Source organism: Meriones unguiculatus, chromosome 7 (genome assembly GCF_030254825.1).
Source record: "Meriones unguiculatus strain TT.TT164.6M chromosome 7, Bangor_MerUng_6.1, whole genome shotgun sequence".
NCBI classification, from domain to species: Eukaryota; Metazoa; Chordata; class Mammalia; order Rodentia; family Muridae; genus Meriones; species Meriones unguiculatus.
This window is the reverse complement of record NC_083355.1, coordinates 85,296,891-85,315,636: the sequence shown is the minus strand read 5'-3', so window position 1 is coordinate 85,315,636 and position 18,746 is coordinate 85,296,891. Positions and strand designations below refer to the sequence as shown.

At 36.6% G+C, this 18,746-nt stretch overlaps 1 protein-coding gene across 25 annotated transcripts in view; it reads right to left on the bottom strand.

The window, feature by feature from the left end:
- Positions 1-18,746, bottom strand: part of Gphn (gephyrin) — a 416,220-nt gene that overhangs the window by 208,231 nt on the left and 189,243 nt on the right. For all 25 annotated transcript variants that reach the window (XM_060387712.1, XM_060387715.1, XM_060387716.1 and 22 more), the window contains one exon: positions 14,591-14,685. In XM_060387712.1, the coding sequence (XP_060243695.1) occupies positions 14,591-14,685 (95 nt within the window). The remainder of the gene's footprint in view (positions 1-14,590; positions 14,686-18,746) is intronic.

The following is an 18,746-nucleotide window of genomic DNA, read 5'->3' as shown; positions in this document are numbered from 1 at the left end:
TGGAGTATCAGTCTCAGGGAAGACCCCTGTGCTCAGATTTTTTGGTTCTGTTGCTCTCCTTGTGGAGCTTCTGTCCTCTCCAGATCTTACTATTTCCCACTTCTTTTATAAGATTTCCTGCATTCTTCCCGAAGGTTGGCCATAAGTCTCAGCATCTGCTTTGAAAGTCTGCAGGGCAGAGCCTTTCAGAGGCCCTCTGTGGCAGGCTCCTAACTTGTTCCCTGTTTTCTCCTTCTTCTGATGTCCATACTCTTTGCCTTTCTGGATGGGGATTTAGCATTTTAGCCAGAGTCCTCACCCTTGATTAGTTTCCTTTTAAAGATATTTTATGTTAGAATATAATTAAACATGGCAGAAGTCCTGAATATATATGTCGCTTTGACTGGAGCTCGTTTCTATCCTCAGACATTACCTAAGAATCTCAAACCACATACAATAGAGATCTCCTACATTTCTTGGGGGCTAAATGTCTATTTTCTGATTCTAATCCTACCATGTGCCCTTAAAGAGCCACCCAGCAAAAAGAGAGAACCACAAAACCCACCAAAATCTTATACATAACTATTGTAAAAACAGTCATCAGTGCTGTTCCTTTGAGAAGCCCATACCCATCCCTGTGTATGTCTTAAATTATTCTGAGTATATTTCTTATACCCTCACACTTATGCTTATAATAAAATACCTTCAGTAAAATTCCTACCTCAACTTCAAAAACTGCCTAGTTTTTTATTTTCATTGCTAAAGCCATAGTTCCTGATTTGGCCAGAAGTTCCTAAGTTTTTGGGATTCCTTAGGCTGCTGAGAGTGAAAGTGGGAGGTAGGCTTTCTTGGCTTGAACCCCCAAATGGTAGCAGAATCACAAAGTATCCCTTCTCTAAAAAAGTCAGGTATGAGTCTCCCATTCATCTAATTCCCTCTTTCATTGATCCCCTAAAAAACATTGCTCATTTATGTCCTTAAAGTTTTACCATTTCTAGCAGTTATAAAATCAAAACTGAGCTACTTATCCTTTTTAATTTGGCAGCTTTCAGTTAGCAGTATGCACTTATGCATCTCCCATCTTTTTGTGATTTGAATGTTCCTTTCTTTTTATTTCTGAGTAACATTCTATTATATGGCTACCCCATTGTAGGCTTATCTTCAGCTAATGAAGTATGTTTTGGTTGAGTCTAGGTTTAGGCTATTATTAATAAAAATTTTATAAGCATCAATATGCAGATTTTACAAGAATATATATTCGATTGATGGGGTAAATAATCATAATTTCCTTGTACAATTCAGATAAATGACATCTTCAGGTATTGTAACAGAACAATTAGAAAGAAAAAATAAATGATATAGAAACACGACCACATAACTGAAATGACCGAAACTTACAGAACACTATACTGTGCAGAATGATATACATTCTATACTGTGCAGAATGATATACATTCTGACCCAAGGCATATGGTGAAGTGACAAGGAAAGATCCTACAATAGACTACATTGACTTTGAAAGACACATGTTTTTCTCTTGCAATGGATAAATAAATCTACTTATAAACTAATAGCAGAAAGACAATAGGAAAAATCCCCATATACTTGGAAACTAAACAACAAATTTGAGAATAATTCATAAATTAAAGATTAAAGCTCAAAGGAAAGAAAAAAAGCATTAAAGCAAATTAAAACAAAAAGAAAACAACAGACTAATGAATGCTTTTCAGGCTACATTAGAAAACATTCAAATCAATATAAATTTCCATTTCAAGAAAACAAACGAAAAACAAAGCAAACCCAAACCAAGAAGGAAGGAAATAGTAAATATAAAAATAAAATCCAGTAAGTTTTAAAAAAGAAAAATAATAGAGAAAACAAAAAAATTAAAATTTGGTTCGTTAAAACCATCAAATCAAGACAGAAAAATAGAGAAATAGCAATATCAAGAGTATAAGTGGAGGCTGGGATGATGGTTTAGTTGGTAACAAATATGAGTACAAACCCAACAAATCTATATTAAAAAAAAAAGAAAGAAAAGGTCCAGCATGGTGGCATGCACGAATACATTTCCACAGTTGGAGAGATGGAATTAGAACTATAGGACTTGCTAGACAGCTAGCCAATTTTGCATCTTTGACAAGATCCAGGCCAGGGACAGATCGTGCTTCACCAAAACAAGATAGAAAATGCCTAAGGAATAATAATCAACATTATCACTGGGCTTCCACTGTAAGTGCACGCATGCACACACACAGACACAGACACACATGCACACACCAGAATATTAGCATTTATCTTTCAGACAAAATAAAGAATACTCCATGTGCACAAATCAGACTACTTACATGAATTGGACAAAATTCAGTAAAGTACAATATGTCATATTTACAAGAAACAAGTTAAAAGATTCTTGCTTAAAGTTTCCAGAAAGCATATGTCTTGGTTAGTTTACTGTCCACTTGCAGAAGTTGAGCATTATTTGGGAAGAAAAGCTCTCAATTGAGGAAATATTACCTATTGCATTTTCTTTATTAGTAATTGAAGTGGGAAGGCCCAGACCATTGTAGGTGGTATAACCCCTGGGCAAGTGGCCCTGGGTTCTATAAGAAAGCAGGCTGAGCAAACAAACCATGGGGAGTAACTCAGAAAGCAGCACTCCTTCATGGCCTCCCTTCCAAAAAAAAGGCCAGGGCCAGATGGTTTCAGCACAAAATTTTACCAGACCTTCAAAGAAGTGCTAAGCCAAATTCCCTTCAAACTATCCCACAAAATAGAAACAGAAGGATCATTTCCAAACTCATTCTATGAAGTCACAGTCACCTTGATACCTAAACCACACAAAGACCCAACAAAAAAGAGAACTTCAGACCTATCTTTCTTATAAACACTAAGGCAAAAATACTCAATAAAATACTTGCAAACTGAATCCAAGAACACATACAAGATATCATCCACCAAGGCTTCATCCCAGGCATGCAGGGGTGGTTCAATATATGGAAATCCATCAAGGTAATCCACCACATAGACAAACTGAAGGAGAAAAACCACATGATCATGTCCTTAGATGTCGAAAAAGCATTTGACAAAATCCAACACCCATTCATGTGTAAAGTCTTGGAGAGACCAGGGATACAAGGCACATACCTAAATATAGTAAAGGCAATATACAGCAACCCTATAATCAACATAAAACTCAATGGAGAGAAATTTAAAGCAATCCCACTGAAATCAGGGACAAGGCAAGGCTGCCCACTCTCTCCATATCTCTTGAACATAGTACTTGAAGACCTAGCTAGAGCAATAAGACAACTAAAGGAGATCAAGGGAATACAAATTGGAAAGGAAGAAGTCAAAATATCACTATTCGCAGATGATATGATAGTATACATGAGTGACCCAAAAAAAATTCAACAAGAGAACGCCTTTAGCTGATAAACACCTTAAGCAAAGTGGCTGGACACAAAATTAACTCAAAAAAAATCAGAAGCCCTCCTGTATACCAAAGACAAAAGGGCGGAGAAAGAAATTAAGGAAACAACAACCTTCATGATAGCCACTAAAAACATAAAGTACCTTGGTGTGACTCTAACCAAGAATGTGAAAGACCTGTTTGAAAAAAACTTAAAGTCTCTGAAGAAAGAAATTGAAGAGGATATTAGATGATGGAAAGATCTCTCATGCTCATGGATCAGTAGGATTAACATAGTGAAAATAGCCATTCAGCCAAAAGCAATCTACAGATTCAGATGGGAATGTATAGATTCCCATCAAAGTACCAACACAATACTTTACAGACCTTGAAAAATTCTCAACTTCATATGGGAAAACAAAAAGACCCAGAATTTCCAAAACAATCCTGTAAAACAACTGATCATCTGAGGTATCTCCATCCCTCATCTCAAGCTGTACTACAGGGCAATAGTAATAAAAACTGCCTGGTACTAGCATAGAAACAGAATGGTGGATCAATGGAACCGAATAGAAGACAGAGATAAACCCATATACATAGGGATACTTGATTTTTGATAAAGAAGCCAAAACCATTCAATCGAAAAAATACAGCATCTTCAACAAATGGTGCTGTTCTAATTGGATGTCTACATGTAGAAAAATGAAAATAGATCCATATTTATCACCCTGCACAAACTAAAGTCCAACTGGATCAAAGACCTCAACATAAAACCAGATACACTAAATCGGTTAGGAAAAAAAAGTGGGGAAGAGCCTTGAACTCATTGGTACAGGGGACAACTTCCTGAACAGAAAACTAACAGCACAGGCTCTAAGAGCAACAATCAATAAATCATGAAACTAAAAAGCTGTAAAGCAAAGCACACAGTCGTCCGAACAAAACGACAGCCTACAGACTGGGAAAATATGTTCACCAACCCTATATCTGACAGAGGGCTAATATCCAGAATATATAAAGAACTAAGAAGTTAAAAAGCAACAAATCAAGCAATCCAATTTAAAAAATGAGATATGGAGCTAAACAGAAAATTGTCTGTAGAGGAATATAGAATGGCAGAGAAACACTTAAAGAAATGCTCAATGTCCTTAGTCATCAGGGAAATGCAAATCAAAATGACCCTGAGGTTTCACCTTACACCCATCAGAATGGCTAAGATGAATAACTCAAGTGACAACACATGCTGGAGAGGTTGTGGAGAAAGGGAAACCCTCCTCCATTGCTGGTGGGAATGTGACCTTGTACAATCACTATGGAAATCAATCTGGTGCTTTCTCAGACAATTGGGAATAGTGCTTCCTGAAGAACCAGTATTATCCACTCCTAGGCATATATCCAAAATATGCTGAAGTACACAACAACGGCATTTGTTCAACCATGTTCGTAGAAGCTTTATTCGTAATAGCCAGAACCTGGAAACAACCCAGATGTCCGTCCACAGAGAAATGGATACAGAAACTGTGGTACATTTACACAGTGGAATACACTCAGCAATTAAAAACAAGCAATTCATGAAATCTGCAGTCAAATGGTGGGATCTGGAAAAGATCATCCAGAGTGAGGTATCTCAGGAGCAGAAAGACACACACAGTATATACTCACTTATAAGTGGATATTAGACCTATAAGATAGGATAAACATACTAAAAATTGTACACCTAAAGAAGCTAAGCAAGGAGGACCCTGGGTAAGATGATCAATCCTCACTTAGAAAGACAGATGGGATGACATTGGAAGAAGGAGAAAACAGGAAACAGGACAGGAGCCTACCACTGAGGGCCTCTGAAAGACTCTATCCAGTAGTGTATCAAAGCAGATGCTGAGACTCGTAACCAAACCTTGGGCAGAGTGCAGGGAATCATATGAAAGAAGGGGGAGTTAGTATGACCTGGAGAGGACGGGAGCTCCACAAGGAGCAAATATATCTGAGCACAGGGGTCTTTTCTGAGATTGACACTCCAACCAAGGACCATTCATGGATATATCCTAGAATCCCTGCTCAGATATAGCCCATGGCAGCTCAGTATCCAAGTGAGTTACCTAGTAAGGGGAACAGAGACTGTCTCTGACATGAACTCAGTGGCAGGCTCTTTGACCATCCCCCTCCCCCACTCCTGAGATGGGAGTACAAAGCTAATTCCAGAAGAGCCAGGATTGTTACAGAAAAAGCCAGTTTCTAAAATAAATAAATAAATAAACAAACAAATAAATAAATAATAAGTTGAATGAGTGAATAAATAGGAAGGTTTGTTGCTACAGACACTCATGAATTAGTGTTTCACCTCTGTTCTAAGTGATGTTCAAGGGCTTTATCTTGCTGTTTTCTCCATAAAGAGTAATAGAAAATAACTTATCAGTCATATCTCTTTCAATTGCTATTTTAAGTATCAGTTACTTGTGTGTTGTTTTGTACAAATGATTTGTTATATGAAATTAAGTAATGTCCAGAGTATGCTACAGATGATACTTACTAGCTTCTTTATTTATATAGTGAAGGTGTTAGCAAAACCAAATGACTTAACCTGTAAAGTGCTTAAACAACAACTGATTTGTAGTTAGGCTTTGGTCAGTTGCCATTTTTTTTTTCAATGCAGTTTATTCAGGAACCTTGAACAATCCTCGGACCCTGGGGAAAGCCAGCCCACAGCTTAAATAGCCTCTGGGTAGCCAACCCAGGCGTGCCATGTGGGCAATGCAGATAGGTCCACATACATGGAAGCAAGCCAGATCCTCAGCCTTAGCCAAATGTGGAGTTGTTCGTGACAGAGAGCACTCACCATCGGGAAGGTGGAAGGCAGAAACCAGCTCCATCTTTAAGGCACAGCATTCCACAGCTCTCTACAGTTCCCCCTTTTTGTTTTAGACCCATCAGGCAAGAGTAGAGGTCTGATCTCTGATATTAGAAATAAATTGGGACTTTGTACCGATGTTCATTTAGGTGTCATCCACCCAAAGAGCATCAGACCCGTCAGATACCTTTTTCTCAGAGGCGGGACCTGGGGCATCAACCCGCATGCAGTGAGACATGCTCTTCTCTGGGTCCAAAGCGGCTGACCCTGAGTGCAGTGCTTAGCCTCGCATCCTGAGCGTATCATTTTAGCTTTTTATAGTATCCAACCATGCTTGGGGAGACTGTCCTGCTTCAATGGCTGTAAAGGCCTGAATGATCATGGCTGCATCACACTGTTGTGAGACTCTAATCTTGCATTTGTCAGTTGCCATTTTTTAAGAGGACTATTTCTAACAGGATCTCAAGGGCAGGCTCGTTGACCTCCCCCCCCCCCCCAGGGGAGGAGCAGTCCTGTTAGGCCACAGAGGAGGACTTTGCAGCCAGCCCTGAAGATAGCTGATAAAACAGGTTCAAATGAAAGGGAAGGAGGTCCTCCCCTATCAGTGGACTTGGAAAGGGGCAGGGAGGAGACCAGGGAGGGAGTGTGGGGTTGGGGAGGGAATGAGGGAGCGGGATACAGCTGGGACACAGAGTTAACAAAATGTAACTAATAAGAAAAATAAAATTAAAAAAAAAAGAAATAAAGAATGCAGACTAAAAGACAATGGAAAAAAATATTCAAAGTACTCAATGCAAGCCATGAATGGGAAAGTAATTGGTTTTCCTATTTCATTAACATAAATAGGGTTTTGTTGTTGTTAAAAAAAGAGTTATAATTTAGAGAAAAGCTGGCAAAAGTTTTTTTTAGCTGTCCTTCTGGACATATTTCTTCATCTTATCTTTACTGAAGAAAGCCAATAGCTAACATCAAATTAAATGGAAAGAAACTGAAAGCAATTCTACTAAAATCAGAGACAAGACAAGGCTGTCACTCTCTCTGTATCTATTCAATATACTACTGGAAGTCCTAGGTAGAGCACTAAGACAACTAAAAAGATAAAGGGATTCAAACTGGAAAGGAAGATTGCTATTTGCAGATGATATGATAGGATACCTAAGTGACCCCCAAATTTTACCAGAGAACTCCTACTGCTGATAAATACCTTTAGCAAAGTAGCTGGATACAAAATTAACTTAAAAAAATCAGTAGATCTTCTGTATACAAATGATAAATGAGCTGAGAAATAAATTAAGGAAACAACATCCCTCACAATAGCCACAAATAATATCAAATAATATAAATACCTTGGTGTAACTCTAACCAAGCAAGTGAAAGACCTATATAGCAAGAGCTTCAAGTCTATGAAGAAAGAAATTGAGGAATAAATGAGAAATGGAAAGATCTCCTATGCTCATGTATCGGTAGGATTAACATAGTAAAATGGCCATCTTACCAAAAACAATGTATAGATTCAATGCATTTCCCGTTAAATCTCCAACATAATTGTTTACAAATCTTGAAAGAGCAATCTTCTACTTCATATAGAAAAATTAAAAAAAAAGACAGGATAGCTACAACAATTTAGCACAATAAAAGAACTTCTGCAGTTATTATTATTCCTGATTTCAAGCTGTACTACAGAGCAATAATAATAAAAACCACATGGTATTGGCATGAAAACAGACAGGTTGATCAATGGAATCAAATAAAAGACCCAGAAATCCATACATCTAGACTTCTGATTTTTGACAAAGAAGCCAAAACCATACAATGGGGAAAAGAAAGCTTCTTCAACAAATGGTGCTGCTCTAACTGGATGTCTGCATGTAAAAGAATGTGAATAGAGCCATATTTAGTACCTCGCACAACACTAAAGTCCAAATACATCAAAGACCTCAACATAAAACAAGATACTAACGCTAATAGAAGAGAAAGTGGGGAATATCCTTGAATGCACTGGTACAGGAGACAACTTACTGAACACCAAGAGCTCAGGCACTAAGATCAACAATTAATGAATGGGACCTCATGAAACTAAAAAGCTTCTGCAAGACCAAGGGCACTGTCAAGACAACAAAACAGTAGCCTAGAGAATGGGAAAAGATCTTTACCAACCCTACATCTGACAGAGGGCTAATTCCAAAATATATGAACAACTCAAGAAATTAAACACCAGCAAACCAGTTTAAATCTCTATATATACTTTATTAGTTTTAACAACTAATCTCTTTGAGTATTGTGGTGGAATGAACAAAATGTTCTTCAGTCTTAGAGATGCTTGATATTATTTATACTCACTTGTTAGGTAGTAACTTGGAGTGTAGAAACCCTTTCTAATATTCCCATGTTCAACAGGAAAAGCTGGAGTTAACTTCTTCCTTCTTGGCTGATAGAAGAACTAATACTATGGTCTTAATACTGATGCTTGACCTTACATTCTTAACCTTGGACAAGTTACAAAACTATTTTTAGCATATAACAACATCTATCTTTTCTAAATGCATACATTTTAAAAGTTTAAATACCTTTTTCTAACCTTTATTAGCAATAGTAAAGCACAATAGTATAGCAGTCACCGTGTATAGATATTTAAGAATGATTTGTCCTAATGCTTTTTGTTTTTTGTTTTCAACCCATCAGATGGCTCACAAAATAAAGCAATTTCCACGGAGCCTTACCTAAGCTTAATCCCAAAATCCAAGTGGAAGGAAAGAGCCAATCCTAAAGTTGTCCTAACTTTAGGACACATGCCATAAATATGGGTCCTAACTTTAGGACACATTCACACACATGCCATAAATATGGGTCGCTGTACACACACACATTAATGAGAAATCACTTTTTAAGGAATAGAAAGAAACAGTTTCATTCTTGAAAAAGAAAGGACATACAGAACTTCCAACTTTCACTGGTGTCATTTCATACTAGAGCAAAGACTCACAAACAGAACCCACAGTGAGAGCTATTGTCAGGCTAGGAAAATAGGAAGTGTAACTTAAGTTATTGGAGATTCACTGTAAGCCATTCTGAACCAGTCATCTAGGTTCACCCCACCCACCTCAACTAACACACTAAATATCAAAGCTGAACAAAATTTGAAGAAGAAAGCTAGAATAAAACAACTTACCTAAGGAGGGCAAGGACAAGGATATACAACTCCTTAGATATGTGTGATACATTAATCTTATTAGAGGGATGTAATAAATAAGAATATAATTTATGAATATCCTCATTGAAAAAGACGGGGAAGAGTCTCTGCAGGCTATTGAAAGTAAGATGTAAACAAATTATAACTATTTCTTTATGATACTAAAAGAATTCCCATGATAGCCACATAAGAAATGGCTGTAGAACATACAAAAAAGAAAGTAAGGGATTTTAGATTGATGGGGTCAAGAATGGTAATTTATTTTTATGTTTTCTTTTTTTCCTGTAATTATTTTTTTCCAAAATTTTTGTTTTTTATATTAATTACAGTTTATTCAATTTGTATCCCAGCTGTATCCCTCTTCCTCCCCTCCCAGCCCATCTCTAAGTCCACTGATAGGGGAGGTCCTCCTCCCCTTCCATCTGACCCTACTTTATCAGGTTTCATCAGGGCTGGCTGAGTTGTCTTCCTCTGTGACCTAGCAAGGCTGCTCCTCCATTGGGGGTGGGTGGTTGGTGGGGAGGGAGTCAAAGAGCTAGCCACAGAGTTCATGTCAGAGACAGTCCCTGTTCTCCTTACTAGGGCAACCAATTGGATACTGAGTTTCCATGGGCTACATCTGAGCAGGGGTTCTAAGTTATATCATGCATGGGTCCTTGGTTGAAGAATCAGTCTCAGAAAAGAATTGATCTTTCAAGGTTACAGAAACATTTTTTGGAAGGCATTGGGAAAACAAAGATAAACACAAAGAAAACAACAAAAACAAAAGAAACCCAAGCAAACAAACACCTACCCCTAACTCCCAAAATCACTCAGCAAAATAATCCCAGTTTCCTTATTCCATATCTAATGGAGGCTAGTATATCCATTTAATGTTTATATAAAATTGGACTTAAATGAACTATGAAGAGAAAGGAAGACCTGAGTAAGGTTCTACCACAATAAATTTACTACTAATATTCAAAGCCTTCAGGATCAAGATGATGAAGTTATGCCAAAGTATTTAGAAACAGCTCTTTCTAGCCAGTAATTTTTCATTCACTCAAACCAATGCTCAGAAATTATGGTGATAGGTAGGAAAGAATAAATTAATTCTGAGAAATGTTTCAATAAGAAAAAAAGTGATCTTTTAATAGTAGATAAAGTAAGCAATTTTTAGTTTAGTTACAAGGTGCAAAGAATAAGTTTTCTGGCTATACTATGTGATTTTTAAAGATGGAGATCATATTTTACTTTGCAAAAAATGCGTAATGACTAATGCGGTGCCTGAAAAAATATCTGTATTGTAATACTTACTGAATTAGTCTATTATTATAAAATATTTAATCAGAGACAGTTCAATTTTTTTTTCTTGAAGTTATTTCATGTGTGTCCAACAAGTTCTTTTATATTAACCAAAAAATACTACTTAATTCAAATGGGAAAAATTAATCAGTATGACCCTTATCTAGTTTCATTAAATTAGCTAGTTTACATTAGTGTATGTAATATCAATAAGTACTTTGAAAATTAAAAAACAATATGGACTTTTAAAAACCACTTTGAGACATTATCTTATCCCAGCAAGAATGGTTAGGGTCCAAAAATGAAAGACAACAAATACTGGTGCTAAAAAGAAACACTTATCCACTGCTGGTGACAGTGAAATTTGGTGTAGCCATAATGAAAATCAGAACAGAGTTTCCTAAAATTAGTTCTACCATATAATTTATTATTCATACAATTTTAACCATATAATTTTACCATAAAAATCTTGGGGGGAATACCCAAAGAACTCTGTATTCTACCACAGAGATACCTGCTCATCTATGTTTATTGTAGTTCAATTCAGAATAAATAGGAAATGGAAACAGGCTACGTGTCCATTAATTAATGAATGAATATAGAAAAACGGTACATTTACATGATGAAATATTACTCAGTTATTAAGAAAGATGAAATTTGAAGGCAAATAGATGGAGCTGGAAACAATCATTCTGTGTGTGGAAATTCAGAACCAGAAAGGCAAATGTCACATGTTTTCTCTCATTTGTGGATGTTAGGTTTGAATCTATAGATATGTATGCTTCATCTGGAATATCCATAATTAGTAAGGGCCCAAGTGAAGGGGCATTCAATGGTGTGGAGACGGAATGCACTGGTATAAAAAATTAAAAGAAAATTAGGAAATAGGAAAGAAGAAAGGAGAGCTGGGTAGATGAGGGAAACAAAGAATAAATAACATGAAACAGTTTTTAAAAACTATGGATACCTACTATGCTTTTTTTTTTTTTTTTCAATGCAGTTTATTCAGGGACCTTGAACAATCATCTGACCCTGGGGAAAGCCAGCCCACAGCTTAAATAGCCTCTGGGTAGCCAACCCCAGCGTGCCACGTGGGCAATGCAGATAGGTCCACATACATGGAAGCAAGCCAGATCCTCAGCCTTAGCCAAATATGGAGTTGTTCATGACAGAGAGCACTCACCATCGGGAAGGTGGAAGGCGGAAACCAGCTCCATCTTTAAGGCATAGCATTCCGCAGCTCTCTACAGTTCCCCCTTTTTGTTTTAGATGCATCAGGCAAGAGTAGAGGTCTGATCTCTGATATTAGAAATAAATTGGGACTTTGTACCGATGTTCATTTAGGTGTCATCCACCCAAAGAGCATCAGACCCGACCAATACCTTTTTCTCAGAGGCGGGATCTGGGGCATCAACCCGCATGCAATCAGACATGCTCTTCTCTGGGTCGAAAGCAGCTGACCCTGAGTGCAGTGCTTAGCCTCGCATCCTGAGCGTAACATTTTAGCTTTTTATGGTAGCCAACCATGCTTGGGGAGACTGTCCTGCTTCAATGGCTGTAAAGGCCTGAATGGTCATGGCTGCATTACGCTGTTGTGAGACTCTAATCTTGCATATATACCACAGGCAAACCAAGGAGACCAACACCAGAAGGCCTGCTAATGCTCCCATGCCCGCCCATTCCTTCAGATGATTCATGGCTGCAGCAATCCATGATGATAACCGGGGTACCTATTATGTGAGAGACTACTGATTAAATTCAAATCCCAGGAATGGGTTACTTTCTTTTGGAGTTGTTGGCCACTGAGTTTCCCAAGATTCCCAAGCATCATGGACCATTGCCAATGCTCAAGTTTACCTGCAAAACTTGATAACATCCTGCTACTGAAGATAACACACACATTAGTCAGAGAACATGATAACATCAAGCTGGCACAAAACTGGAAGCTTCAATCTTACTATAGCTATCATAGTGATAGATGGTGTTATACAAGCTATTGGAGGTGAAAAGTAACCATCAGTCTTCTTGAGCTGTGTGCCGTATGAGCTGAAATAATACCTGGCTTGACAAGACACTGTCCAGTTGTACAATGGTGTCATGAATGTCACTGGATTAACTAATCACCTGCTAGTCAGATTTAAGGTCTGATCCCCAAGATGAAACCCATTTTTGCCACCATTATTGGCCAAGAACCTATAGCTAGCTAGATAATAGACACTAGGAAAGAAACTACTTGTATAATTTTTTTATGTAAACATTATATTAAACCAATGATATTGTAATCTCAGATTAAGGTATCTCTCAAACTACATCAGAGAATGTCTATTTGCAGTAGATGATAATCAACATAGAGACCCACAATGGCCAACAAACAGAGTAAAAGAGACAGAAGATGTTCAGCCTACTCAAAGATCATTGACAAAGACAGAATGAAGACAATGTACAGGCCAGAGGCATTGGATAATTACAAGAAAAGAGTGTTTTCTGTACACAGCAGGACATCTGAACATATGAACACATGGTGTTATGATAGCATAAGACCGGTGCAAATCCAAGCCAAACCAAATCTAAGTGTGGAGAGGGGAGTTGGGTATGAAATCCCACCCCGAGCTCAAGAAGTATTAGCAAGTCTTAGCTGCTGAGAGAATATTCCACTTTCAATCATGTAGCCCCTGATAAGTCTACTATGTTCCAGTGGTAGGCCACACACGTAAAAATATTTGTACAGTTTACACAGGCCTTGATGAGCGTGAAAAAAAAAAGGACACAGTGTTGGGTAGGAAGTAAAGGGGGATGGATATGGGAAGAGTTGGTGGAGGGAAGAATATGATCAAAGCATGTATGGAATTCTCAAAAAACTAACTATATGTACACATATATAATATCATTTAAATTTCATTTACATTTATTAATTTAAACATTATAATTCTGTATATACACATGACAATAAAGAGAATAGATTCGATGATTCTTTCATAGCTATACTTCCAATGATTGCCACTAATGAAATATAAATTTAATTCCAGTAATAGGAAAGCTGTTTTGAATGACATTTATATAATTAAATAGATACCTTAGCTTTTATAGTCATATTTCACACAGAAATATAAGTGGCTGTTGATTATACAGTTATAAACTTACAAAGTTATATGTTTTTGGCTACTATGAGATTAAGTGTCTGTTACTGAAAGGTAATTAAGAGAAATCTGACTAAATTAAGTTTTATATTAAACGATATATACTATGCTCATTTATAGGACTATAATCTAAGATTTGCTAAAATACTAAGAAAGCCCCAGGTCAACTATAGATGCCACCGTCTATGCTATTAAAGTAGTTTTAAATATACTAATTTAATATAATAATATACCAATATAATAGAACAATTTAAATATACTAAATTACTCAGAAACTGTCAATATGAATTCAACTCTTTATGACTTCACATAAATATGCGGATTTATAAATTCAAATCCAAGTTCCTAACATATGAGAATAAGTAATTTTAATTAATTTTAGTAGTTCATTACATGAACTAGCATCTAGCTACAATTAATAAATATCAATTGGTGATTATGAACAATCACAAAAAGAATAACTTTACATTTTGATGAACGCAACTCTTACTCATTAGGACTTATGACTTTTGGCAGTGATAAAACAGTCTCTAAAATTTAACATAAATAAAAACAAAGCCAAAAAGAAACAAAGGGGGGCTGGTCGAGATGCAGCTACAGAGGACAGTAAGACTCTTAACTCTGGACAAAAAGGGATGAGGTTAATTCTTGTAAATAACCTGTCTTAGATTTACTGTTCTGGGGTACTGGTTTGCAGTAAGGAGTTCACTTTCTTTGCAATTGGTTGGTGGCTTTCTTACCTAGAGAGCATGCCCAGAGGTGTAACATTAAGTGATCCCATCAGCATTGCCAGGGCCATCCCTGGTGCTTCCCGTTCTATTACTTCTTTTGTGGCCTGTAATTAAAGATTAAATAGCAGACTGAGTGAAATAGCCAAAAAAGAAAGGCAGAGTAGTAAGTTTCACTTCAAGATAAACCACATTTTGTAGTTCCTCAAACATTTGGATTTTTGAAGTCAGTCAGCTCAGTTTTTTAGGATCACTGAACACAAGCTATTGATTAGGATAATCCAGAGAATGTTACAAGTCCCATCTTATTCTTTTGATCAGTTTCAAAGTATCTGATAAAAAGACTCTTCTCAGATAACCTGAATTCCAGAACAGGAAACTTAAGATTGCTATGACAGTTTAAAAGATTTCAGACGTGTAAGAAACTGGGCAGTATTTCCTGCAGCTCTTAAGAGTTTTTGTTGTTTGTTTTGTGGTGCCGAGGGTGGAACACAGGGCCCTGTGCATACTGGGAAGAGCTCCAGTGTGAGCTGGAGTACTATGCTACACCCACAGCCTGCCTATTCTTTAAATAAAATTACATGCAACTCCTAGATGTAATTCCTCCTAGTTCTATGATTTTATAATATTTTCTATTTTCAATACAAATTAGCCATTGGATTTCTTTTGAAAAACAATAAAGTGATAGGAGTTACTATACTAAGAGTTCATGACATGACATTCTTAAGATGAAGGGTAGTTAAACCAGGACTAAGTGAAGAAAACGGGAAAACTATATTTTCTAAAAGTCAGAATAAGCACACCTTGGAGATATTCCAATTTGGTTTCAGACCACCACTGTTAAGCCAATAAATCAATAAAGCATATTACATGAACTTTTTTGGTTTCTGAATGCATATAGAAGTTATGGTCATGTTGTATGGTGTATTAATCATATCATATTATGATATATATATCATATCATATCTAAAAAGTTACAATAATGAAGTACAGTGTTGCAAAAGTATCTTAATGATCATCTGAACTTTCAAGCAGTCATAACTGCTTCCAAATGGAGGCTCTTGTTGGCTGTTGACTGATCAACAGACATTTAAAAATAATGAATAAGTTTAGACTATCGGGAGAATTACCATATGCAACAGAGATATGAGATGAGCACACACTGGAGAAAATGGCATTAATATTCTTGCTCTGCACAGGGTTGCCTCAAACATTTATTTTGTAAGATGCTGGTATTTGTGAAGGGCCATACACTGAAATTATACAATATGAGGTATGATTGTATATTGTATTTAATGGTAAAAATATTAGGCTGAAATTAGGAACAAAACACACAACTTAATTACATTTGTAGCAATCTGTTTTCATAAATGAAAGAAGTTACAATACCTGGAAGCGACTAAGAAGTAAAACTTGCAAAGCAAAGTATTCCAACATGAGGAAAGCAAGCAAAGTATAGGCAATGACATAATGCAGAGACAGGTCATGACCGCAGTGGCAGTGGTTCAGCAGAAGTGAGTGACAGCTCTAAGTGAAATTGCATATATGGCTAATTATTTCCTCTGAGCAAATACTTGACAAAACAGTTAAAGTAAATCAAGTATGTATCAGATACTGACAGTGCAATTTTTAGGATATATATGTATATGGTTAATTTGTTCCTAATATGCATATAAAACGCAGGATTCCCAGAACCAATAAATCTCCTAGTTCACTGAACATAGTACAGTGTAACCAAAGCAATTGCTTCTTAACAAACTGTGCTTTAATCAGGGGACACCAAAGACAATAGACAAAATATCTTAACTTCACAGTCTTTATATGAGTTGCTACTATTTAAGTTCAAAGCTGCAAAAAAATGATGAGCTGTCAATTTCATTCTTCATCATCTGAAACCAACCTAATCAATATAAGTTTAAGGACTCATGATATGAGACATTATTTCTGTTATAAACTACTGTGTTAAAGCTTAAAACTTCTCAGGAAGCTAAAAAAAACCTAAAGTCCTAAAAAAGTCAAGCAAAGGGAAGTTAGCATAATACAAAAAGATTTTCTTTCTTTTTTTTTTTTTTTTTTTTATTTTTTTTTTTAGCAGAATTAACACTTCATTACATACTCTTAAAAGTCATCATATAAGGGGATAGGAAGTCTACAAGGAGAACAACAGAGCCAAAATACCTGGGCCCAGGGGCTCCTGCAGAGACCAATACTCCAAATAAGGACCATGCACCTAGAGGACCTAGACCCAATCCCTGCTCAGATGTAGCCCACCGGCTGCTCAGTTTCCAAGTGGGCTCCTTAGTAGGGGGTATAGGGGTTGTCTCTGACATGAACTCAGTGGCCTGCTCTTTGATCACCTCCCACTAGGAGGAGCAGCCTTGCCAGGCCACAGAGAAAGATGATCCAGCCAGTCTTGATGAGACCTGATAAGCTAGGGTCAGATAGAAGGGGAGGAGTCCTCCCCTATCAGGGGACAAGGGAAAGGGTATAAGAAAGGAAAGGGTACTAGAAGGAGACAAGGGAGGGGGCTGCAACAGGTATCCCAAGTGAATAAACTGTAATAAATAAACATGTAAGTCTAAAGAAGTCATTATATAAGCAGTGTTTAACATTTAATGAGTTTGAATACAGTTTATCTCCCAAAGACTCACGTGTTACTTACTAGCTTGGACCTCTGTGTGGCAATGTTGAAAGTTGGAAAACTCGGGTAAGGAGGTGTCACTAAAAATTTTAAGACTGGTGTCCTGGAGTCAGGTCCAAAGGAAACAAGTTAATAAAGAGTGAGCGTGACCTTTGAATCTATCTGGCTTTTTTTCTTGCCATATGATCTCCTCTATATTTAACCATTTCCCTTTCTGCCTCTCAGCTTTGTTGTGATGCATTTAGGGTGTCCTTGCTATTGAGGCCACCATATGGAATCTCTCTATTTTAGACACTCAGTTTCCAAAACTACAAAGTAAATAAACGTCTTTTTCTTTTAAAGTATTCAATCTCCAGTATTTTTTTTTTCTAGCAAGAGAAAAATTAATGAGGAGATACACATAAGATTATGTTCCCCAAGCACATTTTAAGGTCAAGTAGAGAAAACCAACAGATAGCCAGGGCACATTTAATCTAAATTTAAGAGACCAAAGTACAATACTTATTCACTTAAGAAAGACTATGTATTAGTTATCCACGATGTTTGGTAGTATTTGGAACTTGTGATGATCCAGTCATGAATTAAAGCTTAGTGTGTAAGCTTTGACCCAGAGTTAACAAATAATGAGAAGAGGTAAAAGTTCATTAATTTTTCTAGATTCTCTAAAATATATCATGGATTTTACTAGGACACTGGATTCTACCTGAAATGGCTCACTTCAGTTTCCAGAGTATTATTTTATTAGAAATTGCTTTTGTGTTCCACCATCAGACATAAACAAATCTCCCAATGAAATTTCTATTTATCTGAGAGAATATATCAGCCATGGTCATATTATACGATTACTTTTTTTATGAGGTCCTGCAGGAGAAAATTTTGATCTTAAGTAAGATTGGATAGTGTTCTGAATTGCTAGGTTTGTTTTTAAATTATGACTGTATGAATCATGGTGGGCTGGTGGGAGAAGACCATCCGGTTCTTTGAGGTCAAGACACAATAACATGTATACAGTAGGGAATGCTTAAATAAACCATCTACATAATTTTCTTACTCTGTAACTAATGCATTATTTCCAAATAACACTGTAAGCTATTTGGGGTTATTTTTCTCTCTTTAAAATAACCAGTATGGTCAAAACATCACTACATGTGAAGTCATAAATTGTTACTTTATAGTTAGTGTTCTAGAGAAGAGGTCTTAGATCTACTGCATTACATGGGCACAGTAGGTAACACCTAGTATATGCTCAATAAATATTAGTGGAACACAGAAACAAATATATGGACTTATCTATATTTGAAACTTGGCTTTGCTGCTTATTTTTCTGTGAATTAGAAGAAAATTATCCTTTCTAGGCTTTAGTGTATTTAAGGATAAAATATAACTACATGTGTTAAAAGGACAATGAGAGGATATAAATAATCTAGTATACAACAGATATTCAAGAAAGTAATTGTTTTCTGTTCCTATTTTCCAGTTCAATCACCTTATAGTTTTGATTGTAATACATTAACAGAGATGACAGGA